We start from the raw sequence: 24488 nt of genomic DNA on the forward strand, positions 1-24488 counted from the left end.
ATCTTCTACCCAACTTCAATATCTCTTAGTTTACTCCTAATTCTTACGTTGTGAATGGACTTACCTCACTGAAGGTTTCTGCATTGACCTTGGACTGGACCAACTGTGGAGTATCTGCAGGGAGGCTGAATTTCGTTTTCTGTTGATCCCATGCATCTCTGTATACACGCTATACATAAAAGATACAGAGGTATTAAACACAATATGTTAGTGATAACATATACATTTTAATGTGGAGAGTACGAGAAAATGCAAAATGAAAAAAAAGATGAAATTATTTACATCTTGGGAACATGAGATAGCGGCATGAAGTCAGTATCCTCTCGCCTATGGAATATATTCTGTATTTTTTAGGTTTGTAATGAGACCTAAGTCAAAGAACATCACTCACATCGCTGATCTGAAGAGCGTTGGCCTTAGCCAAGACAATTCCGGGAGAGTCCACAACGCTGGTGAATTTGAGGGTGTCTGGATGCTGACGGTAGTGGCGCTCACTTAAGATTTCTTGAGCCTTCTTTACTTTGTTGACCTCAAGGGAACCATCTGGAATCCAACCGCAGCCGCGGATCCATTCCAAGTCAGATTTGTAGACCGCCTGTGAATGAGACGCAGCCATCATGTAGGATGTTTACAGCAGTTATATAGAATTAATAACAATATAGAATTCTATCAAATAACCTTCATCACATCAATATTTGGACTTAAAGTTTAACTGTCATTTCAAAAAAATTTTTATATGTCATAAAGATATATGTAAAGTTTTAATCAATGAGGGTTTAGGTGCTAAATTGAAGGGTCAGGTACTGCTTTCCATGGAGACTGAGTGTGGTATTAAAGAAAAGCCCATGAGTCTATCTTCAGTCTTGGAGGAGATAAATGATTAGCTAAGGGCTTCTGTGCCTATATTTCAAGGATATGATAGAGAAGACCCTTGTGGACCTATCTAGTCGGAGAAGACCCTGGTGGACCTATCTAGGCTTGCACAAAATCAATCTTCCTCCTGAGCTTTCATCTTTCGAGTCACCATAGCTCAAGATCAAACTGAAGAAGACTGAGTGTGGTATTAAAGAAAAGCTCATCAGTCCAACTTCAGTCTTCAAGGAGAGAAATGATTAGCTAAGGGCTTCTGTGCCTACATTTCAAGGATATGATAGAGAAGACCCTGGTGGACCTATCTAGTCGGAGAAGACCCTGGTGGACCTATCTAGGCTTGCACAACATCGATCTCCCTCCTGAGGTTTCATCCTTCAAGTCACCATAGCTCAAAATCAAACTGAAGACTGACTGTGGTATTAAAGAAAAGCCCATGAGTCAATCTTCAGTCTTTAAGGAGAGAAATGATTAGTTAAGGGTTTCTGTGACTATATTTCAAGGATATGATAGAGTAGACCCTGGTGGACCTATCTAGTCAGAGAAGACCCTTGTGGACCTATCTAGGCTTGCACAAGATTGATCTTCCTAAGGAACTTTCATCCATCTAGTCACTATGGCTCAAGATCGAACTGAAGGTCGTTAAAAGAAAGAAAAAGATAGAGTTGTGCCAGAACTTGAAGCCTTGATTGATAGGAGTCTGGATACGGAGACCCCCATCAATCAAGGATTCTGAAACTTCTCTATGACATGTCAAAAATGTCCTAAAAACACATTCATGTTTTAACTCTAAGTACTAGTGTGTAGTTATGTTTATAAAGGAGCAACCCAACATACATCACTCTGGAGATCATAGGCTTTCTTGGCCTGGATGACGTCATTCTGGTCGGGCAGACACGTCCATTGGTGAAGGCGATGGCGATATTCAATGTCGTTGACTAATTTTTGGCAGTTTTTGGCCAAAACCACAGACAGCATTTCCACGGGGCTGTTGTAATGGGTCTTTAACTTCTCAAAGTCCTTCTTGTACACTCGGTCACTCTGGATCTTGGCAACATGCATGGCCCATACAGATTTGGGATCATCTTTTAAGCTTCTGAACCCAACATGGTGGCCTTGCTGCTTGCGATAGCCTATTTTGTATTTGAACTGTGGGGAAAAAAAATACACAACTCAAGATTAGTTATTTCTATACAGTGGAGAGTACGACTGACGCACATATACAAGAGGGTATATAAACTCTTTCAGTTTTTGTTAATGCTTACGTCACTAGCGATATCTCTTGATGCTCTGGCGGCCTTGATTGCAATAGCATCAGCTCTGAGGTCGTATCCCTTCTTCTTTGCGTCCTCCCAGGCCGACTGGTATTGTTTCTGCAGATCAAAAATGCCAGTTAAAATGACAGATATCATTGTAAAGTGCAAAAAAAACAAATAATTGAACAAAAAATAAGCAATTTTTACACATATAAATGTAATACCGCCATATAAGATACAAAATAACACCTCCACAGGGGCGAAAAAGTACCTCCAAACAAATGATGAGGCTATGGTACCCAAATAATACAATCATACAGTGTTTGTAATGATGCCACTAAAGTGCCTAATAATACCACTATGCCAAATAATGCCACCACAGTGGCCAAATAGCACTACCATACAAAATGATGAGACTATGGTACCCAAATAATACCATACAGTATACAAAAAGATGCTACTACAGTGCCCAAATAATACCACTATATTGTATACTAAATATTGTCACTACTGTGTCCAAATAACACCACTATGTTGCATACAAAACAATGCTACTACAATGGCCCAATAATACCACCATACAATATACAGAATAATGCCACTAGAATGGCCAAAAAGCACCACCAATCCAAAATGATGAGACTATGGTACCCAAATAATACTACCATACAGTATACAGAAAGATGCTACAACAGTGTCCAAATACTACCACCACATAGTATACTAAATATTGTCCCTACAGTGCCTAAATAATAACACCATATATTCTCCAAAATAATGTCACTGCAATGCCTAAAAAATACCACCATAAAACTGCAATGTCCAAAAATTATCACCAAACAATACCCAAAAATTATACCATTACAGTGCAGAAACAATACCACCATATGATCCAACCTTGGTGATATATTGTGTAACAATGGCCAAATAATACCACCATACAACTATAATGTCCAAAAATTATCACTATACAATTCTCAAAATAATTCCTTTATGCAACACACAAAATTATATCCAAATAATACCACAATTCAGTATACCAAATTATGCCACTACAGTGCCTAAAAAATAAATAACATTATACAATATTCAAAATAATGTCACTGCAGTGCCCAAAAACTACCACCATAAAACTACACTGTCCAAAAATTATCACCATGTAATACGCAAAATGATTCCACTAGAGTGCAGAAACAATATCACCATATGATCCAACCTTGGTATTATATTGTGTAACAATGGCCATATAATACAATAATACAACTACAATGTCCAAAAATTATCACCATACAATACTCAAAATAATTCCACTAGAGTGTAGAAACAATATCACCATATGATCCAACCTCGGTATTATATTGTATAACAAGTTCCAAATAATTCCAACATACAGTATCCAAAATAAAACTATTTTGCCCAAATAATTCTGTTATGCAACATACAAAATTATGTCCAAATTATACCACAATACAGTATACCAAATTATGCCACTACAGTGCCTAATAACATTATACAATCTTCAAAATAATGTCACTGCAGTGCCCAAAAACTACCACCATAAAACTACACTGTCCAAAAATTATCACCACACAATGCTCAAAATGATTCCACTACAATACAGAAACAATACAACCATATGATCAAACCTTGCTATTATATTGTGTAACAATGGCCAAATAATACCACCATATTTAGATTGTGAGCCCCAATGGGGACAGTGTTGCCAATGTATGTAAAGCACTGTGCAATCATTAGCGCTATATAAGTGAATAAATATTATTATTATACAACTGTATTGTCCAAAGATTATCACCACGCTATACTCAAAATGATTCCACTAGAGTGCAGGAACAATACCACCATATGATCCAACCTTGGTATTATATTGTGTAACAATGGCCAAATAATACAACAATACAACTAAAATGTCCAAAAATTATCACCATACAATACCCAAAATGATTCTACTACAGTGCAGAAACAATACCACCATATGATCCAACCTCGGTATTATATTGTGCATCAATGGCCAAATAATACCACCATACAATTACAATGTCCAAAAATTATCACCATATAATACTCAAAATGATTCAAAAACAATACCACCATACAATCCAACCTTGGTATTTAATTTTGTAACAACATTTTTTTGCATTACATAACAACATTATTACATTATAGTTTTTATTTTTTTCTGTAACTTTATACCCGATCGGTTTAGACGATGGGTGAGATGTACTCACGTTGCTAATTTGGACAGCGTTGATCTTGGATTGCACCATCCCCGGTGTGTCTGCCGGCAGGCTGAAGTGCACCTTCTCCTTATTCCAGGCATCTTGGTACAGGCTCTAATGAAAAAGAAAAGGAAAACAACATGAATTTAGTCCTTTATAAGAATAAAAGTACATAAAAGGTAGAAATAAAGACGAGGAGACTCACGCCGCTGAGCTGCAGAGCATTGGCTTTGGCCAAGACGATCTCTGGAGAATCCACCACGCTGGTGAATTTGATGGTGTCCGGATGCTGACGGTATTGATGCTCGCTTAGGATTTCTTGAGCCTTCTTTACTTTATTGACCTCCAGGGAGCCATTAGGGATCCAGCCGCAGCCGCGGATCCATTCCATGTCGGATTTATAGATCGCCTAAAAAGAAGATTAAATGACCACAGTCACTGCATTCTGCTTTTTAGTTATTACTTTGACCATAAAAATATTTGGGGATTAATGTGACAATTTTTGGGTTTTACCTTTAGAATCGGCTTTCATATACATACTTTACTCCAACTCTCTTAGGTGAACTTCAAGAATACGGGCACGTTTTGTTTTCCTTGTGCATGTACTGTATTTTAGGCAAAAAATATTTTTTTGCGTTGCGGATTTCATTACAAATTTGGCACCGTTTGGCTTTTACAGGCCCCTTTAATTCCGTGCAGAATAAGTAAACTGAGAATCCATGAGTGAGCTCGTTCTGACGAGGCGGTGGTAACTCATTTGTCTGATCTATCTTTTTTCGAGCTGATTTATGACCACGTTAAGTTTCAACCTCAACTTTGATGTGGTCTGGGGCCATAAATCAGCACAAATGAGATTGTTAATAGGCAGGTAAAAGAGGTATAACTTTCCCGTCAAAACAAGCTCGCTGATGGATTCTCAGTTAACTCATTCTGTGTAAAGGAATCCCAGCCTGTTAAAGCTAAAAAATTTTAAGTATACCTGATTGAAAAAATTATTTTTAGCCTGAAAAACATGCATTTAAGTAAAAATATATAAGCACATAGGTATTCATTTCCTTTAAACAAGGAAAGGTCCAATGTTTACCATGTCCTTTAAACAAGGAGAGGACCAACGTTTATCATATCCCAAAAGAGGACCAACGTTTACCATGTCCTGTAAACAAGGAGAGGTCCACCATTTACCATGTCCTTTAAATAAGGAGAGGACCAATGTTTACCATGTCCTTTAAACAAGGAGAGGTCGAACGTTTACCATGTTGTTTAAACAAGGATGAGACCAACGTTTACCATGTCCTTTAAACAAGGAGTGGTGCAACATTTACCATGTCCTTGTTACGTCGCCACCGGAGTCTGCTCCAGCGACTTCTGCTCTGATCGCCAGGCGACGCCGTGTTCCTGCCGTGGATGGTGCTGGTGATGGGAGAGGAGTCGATGCCAGCGGCACCGGTGGGCGCAGGCTCCGATCATCCACTGGGCTGGATTATCTTGGGATCTGCAGTACCGCTGGCTGACTGTGGGTGGCGTGTGTCTTCCAGCTGCAGTTGCCAGCGTTCAGCCAATGGGAAGACACCACACCCTTCTTAGTTCCCCTCCTGTCTGCTGAGCTCTGCCAGAGATAGTTGTGATTTCCTGGCTCCTGTTACATCCTATTCTGTTTTGTGATTCCTGTGTGCTGACTTCTGTGTGTTTTCTGACTACCCACCTGTCTACTGTTTTTGTACCTCGCTGCCCGATTCGGATTTGACCTCTGCTACGTTTTCTGATTACGTCTTTGCCTGCCAATTCTGTCCCTGTTCTGCAATTCCTGGTTTGACCCTGCCTGACTACTACTCTCATCGGACTGTAGCCTTCCACAGGTAGTGATCACCATGGCCCTTTGTAATTCCAAATCCCTGTATAGGGGTTAAAGGGTTTCAGGGTTCTGGGGGTCCTGCTTGGTGAGTGGCTTCTCTCTAGCCTCCCCATTACAGCCCATCTGAGTCTGTGGATCCAGGCAGGCATTACAGTCCTTTAAACAAGGAGTGGTGCAACGTTTACCATGTCCTTTAAATAAGGAGAGGTCCAACGTTTACCACGTCCTTTAAACAAGGAGAGGACCAACGTTACTCACGTCCTTTAAACAAGAAGTGGTGCAACATTGACCATGTCCTTTAAACAAGGAGAGGTCCAACATTTACCATGTCCTTTAGACAAGGAGAGGACCAACGTTTACTATGTCCTTTAAACAAGGAGAGGACCAACGTTAACCATGTCCTTTAAATAAGGAGAGGACCAATGTTTACCATGCCCTTTAAACAAGGAGAAGACCAACGTTTACCATGTCTTTTAAACAAGGAGTGGTGCAACATTGACCATGTCCTTTAAACAAGGAGAGGTCCAACATTTACCATGTCCTTTAAATAAGGGGAGGACCAGCGTTTACCATGTGCTTTAAACAAGGAGAGGATCAACATTTACCATGTCTTTTAAACAAGGAGAGGACCAATGTTTACCATGTCCTTTAAACAAGGAGTGGTGCAACATTGACCATGTCCTTTAAACAAGGAGAGGGCCAACATTTACCATGTCCTTTAAATAAGGAGAGGACCAGTGTTTACCATGTGCTTAAAACAAGGAGAGGACCAACGTTTACCATGTCCTTTACACAAGGAGAGGACCAACGTTTACCATGTCCTTTACACAAGGAGAGGACCAACGTTTACCATGTCCTTTAAATAAGGAGAGGACCAGCGTTTACCATGTCCTTTAAACAAGGAGAGGACCAACGTTTACCATATCCTTTACACAAGGAGAGGCCCAAAGTTTAGAAATCTGTATGCGTTTGTGCAAGAAAGTAAAAATCTTTTGGCCACTAATTTACAGTAATCTCTCTATTGACTTCATGTTTGCAGGGCATAAAACTCACATCACTCTGGAGATCATAGGCCTTCCTTGCTTGGATGACGTCATTCTGGTCGGGCAGACACGTCCATTGGTGAAGGCGATGGCGATATTCAATGTCGTTGACTAATTTTTGGCAGTTCTTGGCCAAAACCACAGACAGCATTTCCACGGGGCTGTTGTAATGGGTCTTTAACTTCTCAAAGTCCTTCTTGTACACTCGGTCACTCTGGATCTTGGCAACATGCATGGCCCATACAGATTTGGGGTCATCCAACAAGCTTCTGAACCCAACATGGTGGCCTTGCTGCTTGCGATATCCTATTTTGTATTTAAACTAAAGAAAAAAAAATATATATATTTTTTTTAATTAAATGTTTTTATTAAAGTTTTACAAGTTACAACCAAATAAACAGCCTCTACCCCCCTCCCATCCCCAACAAACATTAAACAAACAGACTTGTAGAAAGGAGAGATGTCAAATCTGCAGCTCCACACATTCCTAGACAAAAGTTCTTAAGTACCATTATTACATTTATCAGTTAATCAAATTAGACTTTTGTTTTTCTTTACGAGTTTTTGCTTTGTTTGGCATTGTACACAGTTAAATGTCATTTTTGATGAAGAATCTAACCTGTTCCCATGCTACTCTCTTCTCCCCGAACCTCCGTCATCATTATAGATAAGTTCTGCAGACATTTCTCGCCCTTTTCCCCTTATCAATTTAGAGTAGGCCCAATCTAAACCTAATCAGTTCCCTCAAAGCCAAAAAATATATAATTTAGCGTAAAACATATTTTCCAAAAGAAAAATATTGATTTCTTAAAAGGGGTATCCAGCCTTCAACAAGGAAGTAAATAAATAAATAAACGAATGAATGAAGAAATTATATATGTGTGTATATATACATTATATATACTAGCTGTAGTACCCGGCGTTGCCTGGGATAGTAACTGTCTCTCTGTCTCTCTCCCAGTCTCTGTCTGTGTGTCGCTGTCTGTCTGTCTCACGGTCTGTCTCTTTCCTTGTCTGTCTGTTTCTATCTCTCTGTCTGCATTTGCATGAATCTATCTGTCTCAATCTCTGTATCTGTCTGTCTCTCTCTCTCTGTCTCTTTGCCCGTCTGTCCCTTTGCCCGTCTGTCTCTTTGCCCGTCTGTCTCTTTGCCCGTCTGTCTCTTTGCCCATCTGTCTCTTTGCCCGTCTGTCTCTTTGCCCGTCTGTCTCTTTGCCCGTCTGTCTCTTTGCCCGTCTGTCTCTTTGCCCGTCTATCTCTTTGCCCGGCTGTCTTTTTGCCCGGCTGTCTTTTTGCCCAGCTGTCTTTTTGCCCAGCTGTCTCTCTCTGTCTCTTTGCCCGGATGTCTCTTTCCCCATCTGTCTCTTTCCCCGTCTGTCTCTTTCCCCGTCTGTCTCTTTCCCCGTCTGTCTCTTTCCCCGTCTGTCTCTTTCCAGGGCTGTCTCTTTCCAGGGCTGTCTCTTTCCAGGGCTGTCTCTTTCTAGGGCTGTCTCTTTGCAGGGCTGTCTCTTTCTAGGGCTGTCTCTTTCCAGGGCTGTCTCTTTCCAGGGCTGTCTCTTTCCCCGTCTGTCTCTTTCCAGGTCTGTCTCTTTCCAGGTCTGTCTCTTTCCAGGTCTGTCTCTTTGCAGGTCTGTCTCTTTGCAGGTCTGTCTCTTTCCAGGTCTGTCTCTTTGCAGGTCTGTCTCTTTGCAGGTCTGTCTCTTTCCAGGGCTGTCTCTTTCCAGGGCTGTCTCTTTCTAGGGCTGTCTCTTTGCGGGGCTGTCTCTTTCTAGGGCTGTCTCTTTCCAGGGCTGTCTCTTTCCCCGTCTGTCTCTTTCCCCGTCTGTCTCTTTCCCCGTCTGTCTCTTTCCAGGTCTGTCTCTTTCCAGGTCTGTCTCTTTGCAGGTCTGTCTCTTTGCAGGTCTGTCTCTTTCCAGGTCTGTCTCTTTGGGCGTCTGTCTCTTTGGGCGTCTGTCTCTTTGGGCGTCTGTCTCTTTGGGCGTCTGTCTCTTTCCCCGGCTGTCTCTTTCCCCGGCTGTCTCTTTCCCCGGCTGTCTCTTTCCCCGGCTGTCTCTTTCCCCGGCTGTCTCTGTCTTTCTCTATCCGTCTCACCACCGACATCTTTTTACCTCACACATAAGCTTCTTATACTATCAGTTTATATTGTTCCTGTAGCAACCACTGACAGTTGCTATTCATAGCCTGCAGCTCCCAGCTTCATTATTAATGGAGGCAGGATTTTTGTAGAGTAACTGGAAAGGACGGGGTTAAATTTTCCCGCCCAAACATAGTCTATGACGTTCCCTGAGTCACATGGAGTGTCTGTGGAAAATTTCGTGATTGTACATGCGACGGTGCAGATTCCTTTAGCGGACATATACACACACACACACACACATACACTGAGCTTTATATAATATATATATATATATATATATATATATATACATATATATATATATGTGCACATATATATATATATACAGTCATATGAAAACGTTTGGGCACCCCTATTAATGTTAACCTTTTTACTTTATAACAATTTGGGTTTTTGCAGCAGCTATTTCAGTGTCATATATCTAATAACTGATGGACTGAGTAATATTTCTGGATTGAAATGAGGTTTATTGTACTAACAGAAAATGTGCAATCTGCATTTAAACTAAATTTGACAGGTGCATAAGTATGGGCTCCCTTATCAATTTCTTGTTTTGAACCCTCCTAACTACTTTTTACTGACTTACTAAAGCACCAAATTGGTTTTGTAACCTCATTGAGCTTTGAACTTCATAGGCAGGTGTATCCAATCATGAGAAAAGGTATTTAAGGTGGCCACTTGTAAGTTGTTCTCCTATTTGAATCTCCTATGAAGAGTGGCATCATGGGCTCCTCAAAACAACTCTCAAATGATCTGAAAACAAAGATTATTCAACATAGTTGTTCAGGGGAAGGTACAAAAAGTTGTCTCAGAGATTTAAACTGTCAGTTTCCACTGTGAGGAACATAGTAAGGAAATGGAAGAACACAGGTACAGTTCTTGTTAAGTCCAGAAGTGGCAGGCCAAGAAAAATATCAGAAAGGCAGAGAAGAAGAATGGTGAGAACAGTCATGGACAATCCACAGACCACCTCCAAAGACCTGCAGCATCATCTTGCTGCAGATGGTGTCAATGTGCATCGGTCAACAATACAGCGCACGTTGCACAAGGAGAAGCTGTATGGGAGAGTGATGCGAAAGAAGCCGTTTCTGCAAGCACGGCACAAACAATCGCCTGAGGTATGCAAAAGCACATTTGGACAAGCCAGTTACATTTTGGAAGAAGGTCCTGTGGACTGATGAAACAAAGATTGAGTTGTTTGGTCATAGAAAAAGGGGTTATGCAGGGAGGCAAAAAAACACGGCATTCCAAGAAAAGCACTTGCTACCCACAGTAAAATTTGGTGGAGGTTCCATCATGCTTTGGGGCTGTGTGGCCAATGCCGGTACCGGAAATCTTGTTAAAGTTGAGGGTCGCATGGATTGAACTCAGTATCAGCAGATTCTTGACAATAATGTGCAAGAATCAGTGACGAAGTTGAAGTTACGCAGGGGATGGATATTTCAGCAAGACAATGATCCAAAACACCGCTCCAAATCTACTCAGGCATTCATGCAGAGGAACAATTACAATGTTCTGGAATGGCCATCGCAGTCCCCAGACCTGAATATCATTGAACATCTGTGGGATGATTTGAAGCGTTCTGTCCATGCTCGGCGACCATCAAACTTAACTGAACTGGAATTGTTTTGTAAACAGGAATGGTCAAATCTACCTTCATCCAGGATCCAGGAACTCATTAAAAGCTACAGGAAGCGACTAGAGGCTGTGATTTTTGCAAAAGGAGGATCTACAAAATATTAATGTCACTTTTATGTTGAGGTGCCCATACTTATGCACCTGTCAAATTTAGTTTAAATGCAGATTGCACATTTTCTGTTAGTACAATAAACCTCATTTCAATCCAGAAATATTACTCAGTCCATCAGTTATTAGATATATGAAACTGAAATAGCTGTTGCAAAAACCCAAATTGTTATAAAGAAAAAAGGTTAACATTAATAGGGGTGCCCAAACTTTTTCATATGACTATATATACTGTATATATATATTTCTAAATTAAAATAAAAAAAATTATCTATGAGCAAAATAAACTCTGTTCACCTCCATACGGGACTGCTGCAGACAATGATTGGCCTCGGCAGTCACGTACTGCACTAATGGCATCAGTACTCAGCAGTGTGAGCCATGATGTCAGCAGTCTGTCCATAAGGCACATGAGATTATATTGTTTGCAGCCCTCAGTAGATATCCGGCATGATCTTCTTCGAGTTGAAAACTTAGCTAGTAATATAGGTTATGAAAAAAGGTGGTAATAGCATATATTTTTGTTGTAAAATTAAAATATTACTGCCAACATTATAAGTGATCACCTATACAGTCCCGTAGAGAATGAATGGAGCAGTAGTGCGCATGCACAGTATTTGCTTTATTCCAATAAGGCACTTAAGTGCTTAGTTCTTATGATCAGTGAATTTCCCAGATGTCAGACACCACTGATCTGAAAGTTATCATCTGTCCACTGTCCCGTAGAGAATGAATAGCGCAGTAGTGCGCATGCGCGGCCTTTGCTTCATTCCAACAGAGCATTTCAGAGTCTAGTTCTTGTGATCAGTGAGTTTCCCAGCTGTTAGACCCCCACTGATCACAAATTTACTGTAACGCCCACGGCCAGTGTAAGGGCAGCAAGCGGGATTAGTGGACCCACTGGACCACAGGGGGGACCCGGGCTTACCCTTTAGTAGGAGAAGCTTAACTAAGCACCCATTGCTAGGCAGATGCCAGGTACCACTCCCAGGGAAGTGACCAGGACTGTGGCAGCTGACCTCCAGGACAGGTGACAGATCCGGGAGTAGAGAGATACAGGCGGGGTGCTTGAGGCAGGCTGGACACGCAAGTATGGACCGGAATAGTGGGCACGGCAAGGGTACACAGGTATGTGAAGGCAGATACTGGAGATGGACACAGGGATAAGAAGACAGGAGCCCAGGACCTGACAACTAGCGAGGTAGCAGACTGGAGACTGACTGACTAATTAGAGGCATTGCGCAGGCACATTCCCTAATGGGAGAATACCTTAAATACATAGTGCCTCTCATCCATAGGCTGAGAGGCATTTCCTCGAAATAGCATTCCAGCCGCTGTCTTAGGTGCACGCCCGGGAACCCTGCGTGGCATGTACAGGGCCCGGGAGGGGAATGAGTCAGCAGCACACATGCTTGGGTGGTGAGTAAGTCAGTGTCTCTGTAGAGACGGCGGCACTACATTTACCGCATCTCCAAAGTCCTGTAGAGAATGGATCAAGAAGTGGTGTGCATGCACGGCCTTTACTTCAGTCCAATAGGGGATTTTAGAGCCCATATTTTGTGATCGGTGAGTGTCCCAGCAACTGGGCCCCTCTGATCAGAAAATTATCACCATGTACTTACAGAATACATCCATCCCAATCATTACACTTACGTCACTAGCGATGTCTCTGGAAGCCCTGGCGGCCTTGATTGCAATGGCGTCAGCTTTGATTTCATATCCTTTCTGCTTAGCTTTGTCCCATCCTTGGGTATATAATTTCTGCAGGAAGAATAAACTCCTGTTATCTCTAAAACACCTACTATTCAAAATATACAGGATACTATCACCTAGATGATGTAGTACTTACGTTGCTGACATTTATTTTATTGGCCTTCGCCAGCTCAATTTCAGGAGTATCGGGCATGACATGAATGGTGCGTTTATCGTTATTCCAGGCATCAGTGTATAAGTGCTGAAAGATAAAGCAGAGTAGAAAGTGAAACCCATGAAATAAGAATATACACATTGCCAAGGATAACCAGGACCTACTGACAAAGTCTGAGTACTACTATGAGCTGGAGATCTGGAGTAGATGGCCATCTATGATTTGGAACTTATGATGCCAGCTCACAGGGTACTATGGGGCTATGGCACTCTTAAGCCCCAAATACACATTATTATCTGTCGGACAGACGGTCATTCGTCATTCGGCCGATAGCTATCATCCCCATACTGTCATGAGTGCATGTCACTCGGGGGGAGACCCCAAGGGAATTTGATGTCAGAATGTCACAGCAGCTTGCCTCTGGCAGGTTCACTACTGTTATTTGATAACATCCTTGCTTTTGGTGGTGTAAGCATTAAGCATCCTTTCCTGCTTGGCTGCTGGCTGTAGCTGTCAATCTCAGGTGTGGCTCTTTGGGATCGCTCCCCTTCACAATTTAAGTCATGTGATCTGATCACATGATGCCTGTGATAGAAAGTAGACCCTCATTTCTATGTGGTCCACTTTGGAAAGAGCCTGCTCTGGAAGAAGCTTGTCATGTCGTGTGCAGCAGTGGTGTTTACTGCACTGAAGCCACCTGGAATGTTTTTCCTTGCATGTCATTTCCCCTGTTAGAATTCCTACCCTTGTGTTTCTCAATTGTAGTGGTGAGTCTAGTGACCTCGTCAGCCTACTCACTAGCCAGGGTGAGGGTAGGGCTAGATGAGGTCCTAAGGTATCCGGAACGGCGACAGGTTGTAAGAACCTGTATAGGGACGCTAGGGATGTAACGTAACATCTTGAGGTGAGTTCAGGAGGTGTACCCTTAACCCCTCTCCCCAGTGGCAGGGACTTCCATTGTATTGTGACACCTGTGTTCTCAGAAGGGTTGCTACATCTTCTGGGGGTTTACCAGGGACTGGGTAAACCCTACTAGTCAAATATGTGACACATATACAGGAACGCTCAACTCAGCTGAGCACTCTTGTGTTCTCTATTAGAAAAATGCTACCCGACCACTTTGGTATCATCTTCTCTAGGGTAGAAAACAAGAGGATCGAATGTTGGAGATCCAAAAAGATGGATCCTTTTATCCCCTGACATCATCTGTCAGGAGAGAGTTTGAATTCCTCATATACATTAGACTTGTGGCCAGTCCCACCAATGGGCCAGTTCATTCTACTTTACTCAAATGTGTTTTCTAGAATTGTAGGGTGGCAGATGAGTCTTTACGATTGAGGGAAAATCAAAGAACAGGCAAAACTGGATTGTAAAACTTGTCATTTTGAGTTTGGACCCTTTGTAAATGACTTACCTTATTCATAAGTTGAGCATTGCTCTTGGCAAGAACCAGCTCCATTGAGTCAGGAAGAGAGGTGAACCTGAAAGTGTCTGGTTTCTGGCGATAAGCCTTATCACTCAGGATCGCTGACGCCCTCTTTACTTTTTCCACTTCCAAGGAACCAACAGGGACCCAACCAATACCTCTGAGCCATTCCATATCGGATTTGTAGACGGCCTGGGAACAGAGTTAAAACCATTATTTAGATATCAGGTACATTGAAGAACGAGATATACGGACTTTTGGCCTCTAATTTACAGTAATCTCTCTATTGACTTCATGTTTGCAGAGCATAAAACTCACATCACTCTGGAGATCATAGGCCTTCCTTGCTTGGATGACATCATTCTGGTCGGGCAGACACGTCCATTGGTGGAGGCGATGGCGGTATTCAGCGTCATTGACTAATTTTTGGCAGTTCTTGGCCAAAACCACAGACAGCATTTCCACGGGGCTGTTGTAATGGGTCTTTGACTTCTCAAAGTCCTTCTTATACACTCGGTCACTCTGGATCTTGGCAACATGCATGGCCCATACAGATTTGGGATCATCTTTTAAGCTTCTGAACCCAACATGGTGGCCTTGCTGTTGACGATATCCTTTTTTGTACTTGAACTTTGAGTAAAAAAAAAAAAAATGTAATGTTATTAGATAGTTGGTTCTAATTTTTTCAGCGCCTTACTAATGTTTTTGAAAGTTGGATAAAATCTAGAAACTACTTTTCGACTTAGCAGAACTTACATCGCTGATGATATCTCTCGAAGCTTTGGCCGCCTTGATTGAGATGGCATCGACACGTAAATCATAACCTTTCTTCTTACTTTCTTCCAAGGCAAGTCTGTACTGTTTCTGTAAGAAGGAATTAAGAAGCGTAATCGTTAGACTAAAGGCCGGTTTACACGCAACAACATCACTAACGAGATGTCGTTGGGATCACGGAATTCATGACGCACATCCGGCCTCGTTAATGACGTCGTTGCGTGTGAAACGTACGAGCGACCGCTAACGATCAAAAATACTCACTTAATTGTTGATCGTTGACACGTTGTTCATTTTCAAAATATCGTTGCTCGTGCTGGATGCAGGCTGTTCGTCGTTCCTGAGGCAGCACACATCTCCATGTGTGACACCCCAGGAACGACGAACAGCACCATACCTGCGTCCTCCAGCAACGAGGTGGGCGTGTTTTTCATGCGGCTGCTCTCCGCCCCTCTGCTTCTATTGGACGCCTGCCGTGTGACATCGCTGTGACGCCGCACGAACGGCCCCCTTAGAAAAGAGGCGGTTCGCCGGCCACTGTGACGTCGCTGGGAAGGTAAGTCTGTGTGACGGATAGTAGCGATATTGTGCGCCACGGGCAGCGATTTGCCCGTGACGCACAAACGACGGGGGCGGGTGCGATCGGCAGCGACATTGATAGCAATGTCGCTGCGTGTAAAGTTGCCTTTAGGCTTAGACACATTATTGCTTTTGTGCCTGTTTTCTGTCTACTTTGCGTTTTACGTCTTTTTTGCACCCAATTTGCTATTCTATTTGTGCCTTCTTTGAAGTCTGATTAACCAAAATTGCAAAATTTGGCATAACTTCACGTCAGTCTTCCCTCCTCCGGTGTATTTTTCAGTACGCCAAATTTGAGCAAAATTTAGGAATCAGGTGCAACATTTTGATGAATTAGCCAGCAAAAATGGCAACTAATACCACAAAATAAAAGAGGAAAAAAAGAGGAAAGTGACTTAAAAAAACCCCGCAATTGGTGCCTATGTGATCTGTGACAACTTGACTAGGACGGGTTTGCTGAACCGCCTTGCACTTGCACAGCCGTCCATATGGATAAACCTCCATATACATTGAACGTGCAGTCATCGTAGCGTAATTTGTCAATATATACAAGCTAAAAAACAATTTTGGACATTTACATAGGGACACAGGCCTACATAGAGGTCCTTACCTCACTGAAATTGATACGGTTTTGTTTCGCCAGTTCAATCTCGGGAGTGTCCGGCATCACGTGGATTGTTGTCTTATCCTTGTTCCAAGCGTCAGTGTATAGGCGCTGGAAATAAAACAACATTTTTATCATTAATGTCATGTTTTCTTAATTGTATCACATAAGAATTAACATACACACATCATGGAAAATGCAGCTCATTGATGCATCCTAAGCATTTTTATAAACCTTGCTTGATATATATGGACACATTACAGCTCCTGCACAAGGTCATATTATAGCTTCATTCTTTATGGAGCCATTATAGGACATTTTATATCTAGCTTTGTCATCACTCTTTTCCTTTCCGGATACATTTCTGCTAAATTTGTGGATCCTGGCAAATACGCACAATTTGGGATTCGATTTGTGCTAAGTGACTAGGACGGCAATTTTACACGTTGCAAAAGATTACATCATCCATAGATGGCTCAGATAACTTCAGACTTCTCCATAATACCTTGCAGCAATCACATCACATGGCAAAACTCAGCCACTCAAGAAGGATTATCATAGCCCCTATAAAAGCAGAGTCAGGGAATGCAGCAGCCATTCTGTGATTCACGCTAATTGACTAGAATGGCAATTTTACACATTGCAAAAGATTGCATCGTCTATTAATGGCTGACATAACTTCGATCTTCTCCATAATACCTTGCAGCTATAACATCACATGGCACAACTCAGCCAATCAGGAGGGATTATCATAACCCCTATAAAAGCTGTGGCAGGGAATGCAGCAGCCATTCTGTGATTCATGCTAATTGACTAGAACGGCAATTTTACACATTGCAAAAATTACATCATCTATAGATGGCTGACATAACTTCGATCTTCTCCATAATACCTTGCAGCCATCACATCATATGGCATAACTCAGCCAATCAGGAGGGATTATCATAGTCCCTATTAAAGCTGTGGCAGGGAATCCAGAAGTCATTCTGTCATTCACGCTAATTGACTAGAATGGCCATTTTACACATTGCAAAAATTACATCACCCATAGATAGCTCACATAACCTCGGTCTTCTCCATAATACTTTGTAGCCATCATATAGCATAACTCAGCCAATCAGGAGGGATTATCATAGCCCCTATAAAAGCTGCGGCAGGGAATGCAGCAGCCATTCTGTGATTTACGCTAATTGACTAGAACGGCAAATTTACAAATAGATGGCTCACATAGCCTCGGTCTTCTCCATAATACCTCGCAGCCATCACATCACATGGCATAACTCAGCCAATAAGAAGGTATTATCATAGCCCCTATAAAAGCTGCAACAGGAAATGCAGCAGCCATTGTGTGATGAATCTGGATAGTGAAAGGACGTCATAATTCACACCTTAGCATTATAGATAGGAGAGAGAAGGTCACAAAACCTCAAAACACAGAAGAATGTGTACAGATAGTGTGTGATAGGACAGCAGTGAAGAACAGCTATCATCCATTTACCTATAGCCAAAAGCTTGAAAGGGATTGGATACAGTCCTAGGAGACCTCAGAGTGTTACACATATCTTCGAAGTATTGATTTGAAAATAACCACATTTTTGGGAAAAATTTGTCAAATTTAAATTTTAAAAGATTTGCTCATAGTTAATAAAAGACATTAAAGAAATAACCTATAAATCTGGGAGATGGCATGTATTTTATTTGGGGTGATTCTTAGCGCACACGACTTTTCTTGACGCTCACCTTATTCATGATTTCAGCATTTGCTTTAGCAAGCACCAACTCCATAGAATCTGTAACACTGGTGAACTTCACAGTATCTGGTTTCTGGCGATACTTCGCATCACTTAGAATCTCAGCCACTTTCTTGTTCTGCTCCACCTCCAACGAGCCGATAGGAACCCATCCGATTCCTTTCAACCATTGCAGATCTGCTTTGTACATGTTCTGCGGGAAAAACAAATTGCAGAAAATCCATTTAGGGCCCTCACTCCCGGTGTTGTGTCTTATGCTCCATCCTCTGAAACCATTACCAATTTCAGCAGACCCTAATTTTTGGATAACCCCTTTAAAAGACACCTACAAAGCATTAACTTATAAAAGTCTGAGGACAGTACTCACATCACTCTGTATATCGTAGACCTTCCTGGCATGGACCACGTCATTCTGGTCTGGCAGGCACGTCCACTGGTGCAGGGGCCTCTTGTAGTCAATGTCGCTCACCAATTTCTGGCAGTTCTTGGCCAACACGATGCCCAGCATGTCCACCGGCATGTTAAACTTTGTCTTCCACTTTTCAAAGTCCTTGTGATACTCTCTCTCACTCTGCATTTTGGCCAAATGCATGGCCCACACTGATTTCGGATCGTCCTGAAGGCTGCGGTAGCCGACGTGGTGGCCTTGCTGCTTGCGGTATCCAATTTTATATTTGAACTGGAGAAGCGAGAATGAAAATAGTTGACCATGAAATACCACTTTATACCCTATAAAATGGAGTATGTAAATACTGATGTAGCAAACGTCATCGTAACCCTAAGCAAACCTTTACTTGCATGTGTGATCTGTTAAATGTCGAGTTGAAGTTTGCTTCATCTGTCTGTACCTTAATTCTCCACATGAGGTATTGTTCTAGTTAGGCTAAATTCATACTTCCATTGTTTTGCTTCTGTCAAGTCTGTCATTGCGACGCAACGACGGATCCGTCGTTTTTTAGATGTCAACTGACGCAACGGATGAGTTATTTCACTGGATTCTGTTCACAGGAATCCTGTGCAAAAACTGATCCGTCGCTTCCGATACATCCATTGTGCGTCTGTTTTTTGACAAATCCGTCATGATCCGTTTGTGTTTGGGACATCCCAGTGGGTGTGCCAAACATGCTGGGCATGGTCCATCGTGTGATGGATTACAGCGGAATCCAGCACCATAGAGCTCCATTATAGCTTGTGACAGATGGCGACGGACACCTGCGGAGTGCGTTTTTTTTGCCGCTCCAAAAAACGTTACATTCAGCGTTGCTCCCGCCTGACAGTCAGTCACTAAATGACGCGGTGGATGCAACGCAAGGTCATCAGTAACAATCCGTCACTAATAGAAGTCTATGGGGAAAAAAGGATTCCTGCAAAATATTTTGCAGGATACCGTAATTCCTCAAGGCAACAGATTGTGACGGAAGTAAAATAACGGAAGTGTGAACTTAGCCTTAGGGGTACTTTGCACGCTGTGACATCGCTAGCCGATACTAGAGATGCCCAGCGCGATAGCACCCGCCCCCGTCACACATGCGATTTCTTGTGATTGCAGCCGTAGCGAACATTATCGCTACGGCAGCTTCACACGCACATACCTGGTCGGCAACGTCACGGTGACTGCCGAACAATCCCTCCTTCAAGGGGGAGGTGCGTTCGGTGTCACCACGACCTCACTAAGCGGCCGGCCAATAGAAGCGGAGGGGCGGAGATGAGCGGGAAGTAACATCATGCCCACCTCCTTCCTTCCGCATTGGCGGCGGGACACAGGTAAGGAGATGTTTGTCGGTCCTGTGGCTTCACACACAGCGATGTATGACGCCGCAGGAGCAACAAACAACATCGAATCAGCAACAGGAGCGACATTATGGAAATGAACGACGTGTCACAGATCAGCGATTTTTGACTGTTTCACGCTCGTTCATCGTCGCTCCTAGGATTTACACATTGCAATATCACTACTGGCGCCGGAAGTGCGTCACAACAACCATGACCCCGACGATATTTCAGTAGCGATGTCGCAACTTGTAAAGTACCCCTTAAAGGGAACCTGTCAGGTCCAATAAGCACCCAGCACCACGAGCAGTTCTGGGTGCATATTGTTAATCCCTGCCTAACTGTCCCTGTATACACTAGCATAGATAAAGAGAGCTTTTGAAAAAGTATTTCTAAAAATCTTTAATGATATGTTAGTGAGGCCAGGGACTAGTCACAAAGGTGTTAGTTCCTGCGCCCATTGCGCTATCTTGGTATGTTAGCACACTCACAGGGGCGTACTAACATGCTATTCAAGCGTTACCAGCGGTGACGCTCGTACCTGTGTTCGCTGTGACTGCTGATCTGAATGTCCCAGCACTTTCGGTCACCTCTCTGAAGCCAGGACGCGTACACCCGACTTCATACTGTGCATGACTGGAAGTGCGGGGCATTCAGAAGAGCGGTGACAGTGGACACAGGTATGAGTGTCACCGCTGGTAACGCTTGAATAGCATGTTAGTACACCCCTGTTTACGTGTTAACATGCTAAAAGGCAGAATGAGCGCAGGAACTAACAACCTTGTGACTAGTCTCTTGCCTCATTAGCATATCATAAAGGATCTTTAAAAATACTTTTTCTAATGATCTCTTTATCTATGTTACTAAATACAGGGACAGTTAGGCAGGAATTAGCAATATGCACCCAGAACTGCTCGTGGTTCTGGGGGCATATTGCACCTGACAGGTTCCCTTTAAAGAGTGTTTTCTGAGAGTTTTATTATGATGACCTAAGATTGAAGGCGATCACTGATCAGCTGATTGAAGGCACCGGAGCGCTCTGAAAATGGCACAGCTCCGTCCGTGTGTGGTGGCTGTGACCGGTACTGCAGCTCTCACGCATTTTAGGTAATTATATGGAGCTGACCATATCAGCACCAGAAAGAAATTATGCAAGCCAAAAAATATTTTAAATTATACCGATATCCTTTACTGAAAATATAAAAATATATTAAAAATGGAACAATTCAAGAGACGGATGGTATACATTGGGGAAATCCGGCAATACCCTGATACAATAAATAAATGGAACCCAGTATCACACAGGTGTGTGACCCAAAACTACAACAAACTGTATATACAGGGTGGTCCAAAAGTAGGTGGACAGTATGTGTAATGGGGTTATCAAACATGGTGTAAAGTGAAACTGACTCAGTTGCCCTTAGCAACCAATCAGATTCCACTTTTCATTCTTCACAGACTCTTTGGAAAATGAAAGGTGGAATCTGATTGGTTGCTAAGGGCAACTGAGTCAGTTTCACTTTACACCATGTTTGATAACCCTATTAAACATACTGTCCACCTACTTTTGGACCACTCTGTATAAGGAATTAAATGCTCACAAGTGAGTACTAAATGTAACAGCGGTATAAGAGAAGTATCAATCACAAAAATAAAGAATCACAAAGGAAGTGAATTACCAATGAGCCGGGTCGAAACACAGTCCTGAGGAGCGGTTTTCCCCATACACTCGACGCGCATTTCGCAACCTCAGTGCTTCATCCAGGAGTGATATTCTCTAATACCGCTGTTACATTTAGTATTCACTTGTGGGCATTTAATTCCTTATATATACAGATTGTTGCTGTGTGATACTGGGTTCCATTTATTTATTGTATCAGGGTATTGCCGGATTTCCCCAAAGAATATTGGTAGAATTTAAAATATTTTTTGGCTTGCATAATTTCTTTTCGGTGTTGATATTATCAAATCATATGCTTTGAGCCCCTATGAGTGGGTTGTGATATTGGTGGTATAATTATATGGAGTTGTGCTATTTCCAATGTGCCACGACCCCTTCAGTCAGATGGTTGGTGGCACTCCGAATGATATTGGTTATCAATATTAAAGTCTTAGAAAAACCCCTTCAGCTCCAGTGGTCCTTACGTGACCACAAGAAAGCGTTTTTTTTTATCAAGTGTCAAAGTTTGTTCTGATGGCATTCTTCATGCGTCCGCCTACTAACATCACTGGCAATATCTCTTGATGCTTTTGCAGCCTTGATGGAGATGGCGTCAACCCTTAAGTCGTAGCCCTTCTTCTTTGAGTCTTCCACAGCCTTCTTATACTGACTCTACATAGGAAAGAGACAATTTAGTTCAGTATAGATCAAAAGGACTAACCATTAGCAGTAGACTTTATTTTATGTATCTGTTGACTATGGGAGGAAACCCGCGAAAAGACGGGAGAATCTACCAGCTCCGTTCATGATTGTGAGTCCGGTACTGGAGCGCTGCCCTGTTACCGCCATCATATCTATGTGCCACTAATATATAGTTACTTACGACACTATAGTTAATTTTGTTCTGTCTGCCCAGCTCGATTTCCGGTGTGTCTGGCATGATGTGAATGGTAGTTTTGTCCTTGTCCCAGGCTCCGGTGTAGAGTCGCTAAAAAAGAAAATGTTAATTTTTCTAGACCGTATACAACTATAAAGTTCATCACTTATGATCTATACGTGAATTTACCTTGTTCATTATATCAGCATTAGCTTTGGCCAATGTGAGCTCCAGAGAGTCGGTGACGCTGGTGAATTTAAGGGTTCCTGGGTGCTGCCTGTATTTGTTTTCACTCAAAATCTCTCCGGCTTTCTTTGACTTTTCGACCTCCAGAGAACCGATAGGGACCCAGCCTACTCCCCTCAGCCACTGCAGATCAGCCTTGTATAAATTCTTTAGGGAAAGAGAAAATATGAGGCATAATCTGAAATTCTAAATGTGCAGTGATATTTATTACCCATAATAAAAAATACCGCCACATAGTGAACATAAGTATACCGCTATTATGCCCAACTAAAATGTACCTTTGTGTAATGTAAATGTAAAATTCTGCCGCCTTAATAACCAACTATTTTCCATGATTCAGTAATAATACCACTTTGGCGCCAGTTGCATACTCACATCACTCTGTATATCGTAGACCTTCCTGGCATGGACCACGTCATTCTGGTCTGGCAGGCACGTCCACTGGTGCAGGGGCCTCTTGTAGTCAATGTCGCTGACCAATTTCTGGCAGTTCTTGGCCAACACGAAGCCCAGCATGTCCACCGGCATGTTAAATTTGGTCTTCCACTTATCGAAATCTTTCTTGTACACTCGGTCGCTCTGGATCTTGGCCACGTGCATGGCCCATACGGATTTGGGATCATCCTGTAAACTGCGGAAACCCACGTGGTGTCCTTGTTGTTTCCTATAGGCAGTTTTGTACTTAAACTAAAAAATAAAAAAAAAGATTAATTTTTCAAGGTTACATTTTTAGTTTCATTATCCACTTAGCATAATATTTTTTTTTATTTATTTTTTATAAATTACAGTATACGTTTTAGATTTTTTTTATCATTTACAATTCTATAGATATATATATATATATATGTATATATATATATATATATGTATATATATATATATATATATTAGATATTTATTCACTTATATAGCGCTATTAATTCCACAGCGCTTTACACACACATATATATATATATATATATATATATATATATATATATATATATTATTAATTAGGATAATATAATTTACATTTTTTAATTTAATTATTCTTATTATTATTTAATTATTATAGTCTTTTTTTATTAGTAAATATAATCGGAAATAAATTTACAAAATTCACTTAGATTGTACCATAAAAATATATTAAAAACTTACGTCACTGGCGATGTCTCTGGAGGCTCTAGCTGCCTTTATCTGGATGGCGTCTGAACGGAGGTCATATCCCTTTGCTTTGGATTCTTCCAGTGCTTGTCTGTACAATTTCTGCAAAAATAATAATAAAAAAAAAAATATGCCATGGCTGAATATTTTAAGCAGAGGTGAAGAATTGTTAGGTTTATTATAAGTTTAGTGATATAAGTTTTGCAATTTGTTTAAGCTTAAGAAAGGAGCATTAATGTCACAGGTGACAGACAGTCCTGTGGGGTCCGGCTATACAAGGTCACAGCATTTGGCTACACGAACTGCTCCCTGACCTTTTATTATTCCTGCTTGGTTTTCATCCCTTTCCCTTTAGGACCCTGTGGAGTTCCTCAGCCTGTCAGCTGCTTTTCATCAGCACTTCCCTTGTTTCTTTATATACCTTCACTTCCTATTACTTGATGCTGGTGATATTTGATATATCTTTATTAAGTCTTCAGTGCAAGCAGTCAGCTCGCACACATCAGGAGAATCTTGGTGGTTGTTGCAGTCCTGCTCACTGGGTCAACTGGAGATAAGTTGTTTGTGGTTTTCCCTTGTTTGTTATCCCTGTGTATCCTTTAGTGCCTAGTGGGGTTGACAAAAGGCTCATCCAATCCGCTCTCTACCTA

At 41.8% G+C, this 24488-nt stretch overlaps 1 protein-coding gene across 16 annotated transcripts in view; it reads right to left on the reverse strand.

Annotated features, from left to right (window-relative positions):
• The window catches only part of NEB (nebulin), a 265748-nt gene that overhangs the window by 124956 nt on the left and 116304 nt on the right, over positions 1-24488 (reverse strand). For all 16 annotated transcript variants that reach the window (XM_075317192.1, XM_075317196.1, XM_075317191.1 and 13 more), the window contains 20 exons: positions 23833-23940; positions 23071-23382; positions 22639-22842; positions 22456-22560; positions 22137-22244; positions 18510-18821; positions 18132-18335; positions 16398-16502; positions 15191-15298; positions 14753-15064; positions 14423-14626; positions 12991-13095; positions 12795-12902; positions 7269-7580; positions 4569-4772; positions 4373-4477; positions 2136-2243; positions 1708-2019; positions 392-595; positions 65-169 (listed from right to left, as the gene is read on the reverse strand). In XM_075317192.1, the coding sequence (XP_075173307.1) occupies positions 65-169; positions 392-595; positions 1708-2019; positions 2136-2243; positions 4373-4477; positions 4569-4772; positions 7269-7580; positions 12795-12902; positions 12991-13095; positions 14423-14626; positions 14753-15064; positions 15191-15298; positions 16398-16502; positions 18132-18335; positions 18510-18821; positions 22137-22244; positions 22456-22560; positions 22639-22842; positions 23071-23382; positions 23833-23940 (3645 nt within the window). The remainder of the gene's footprint in view (positions 1-64; positions 170-391; positions 596-1707; positions 2020-2135; positions 2244-4372; positions 4478-4568; positions 4773-7268; positions 7581-12794; positions 12903-12990; positions 13096-14422; positions 14627-14752; positions 15065-15190; positions 15299-16397; positions 16503-18131; positions 18336-18509; positions 18822-22136; positions 22245-22455; positions 22561-22638; positions 22843-23070; positions 23383-23832; positions 23941-24488) is intronic.

Source organism: Anomaloglossus baeobatrachus, chromosome 7, assembly GCF_048569485.1.
Source record: "Anomaloglossus baeobatrachus isolate aAnoBae1 chromosome 7, aAnoBae1.hap1, whole genome shotgun sequence".
NCBI lineage: Eukaryota > Metazoa > Chordata > Amphibia > Anura > Aromobatidae > Anomaloglossus > Anomaloglossus baeobatrachus.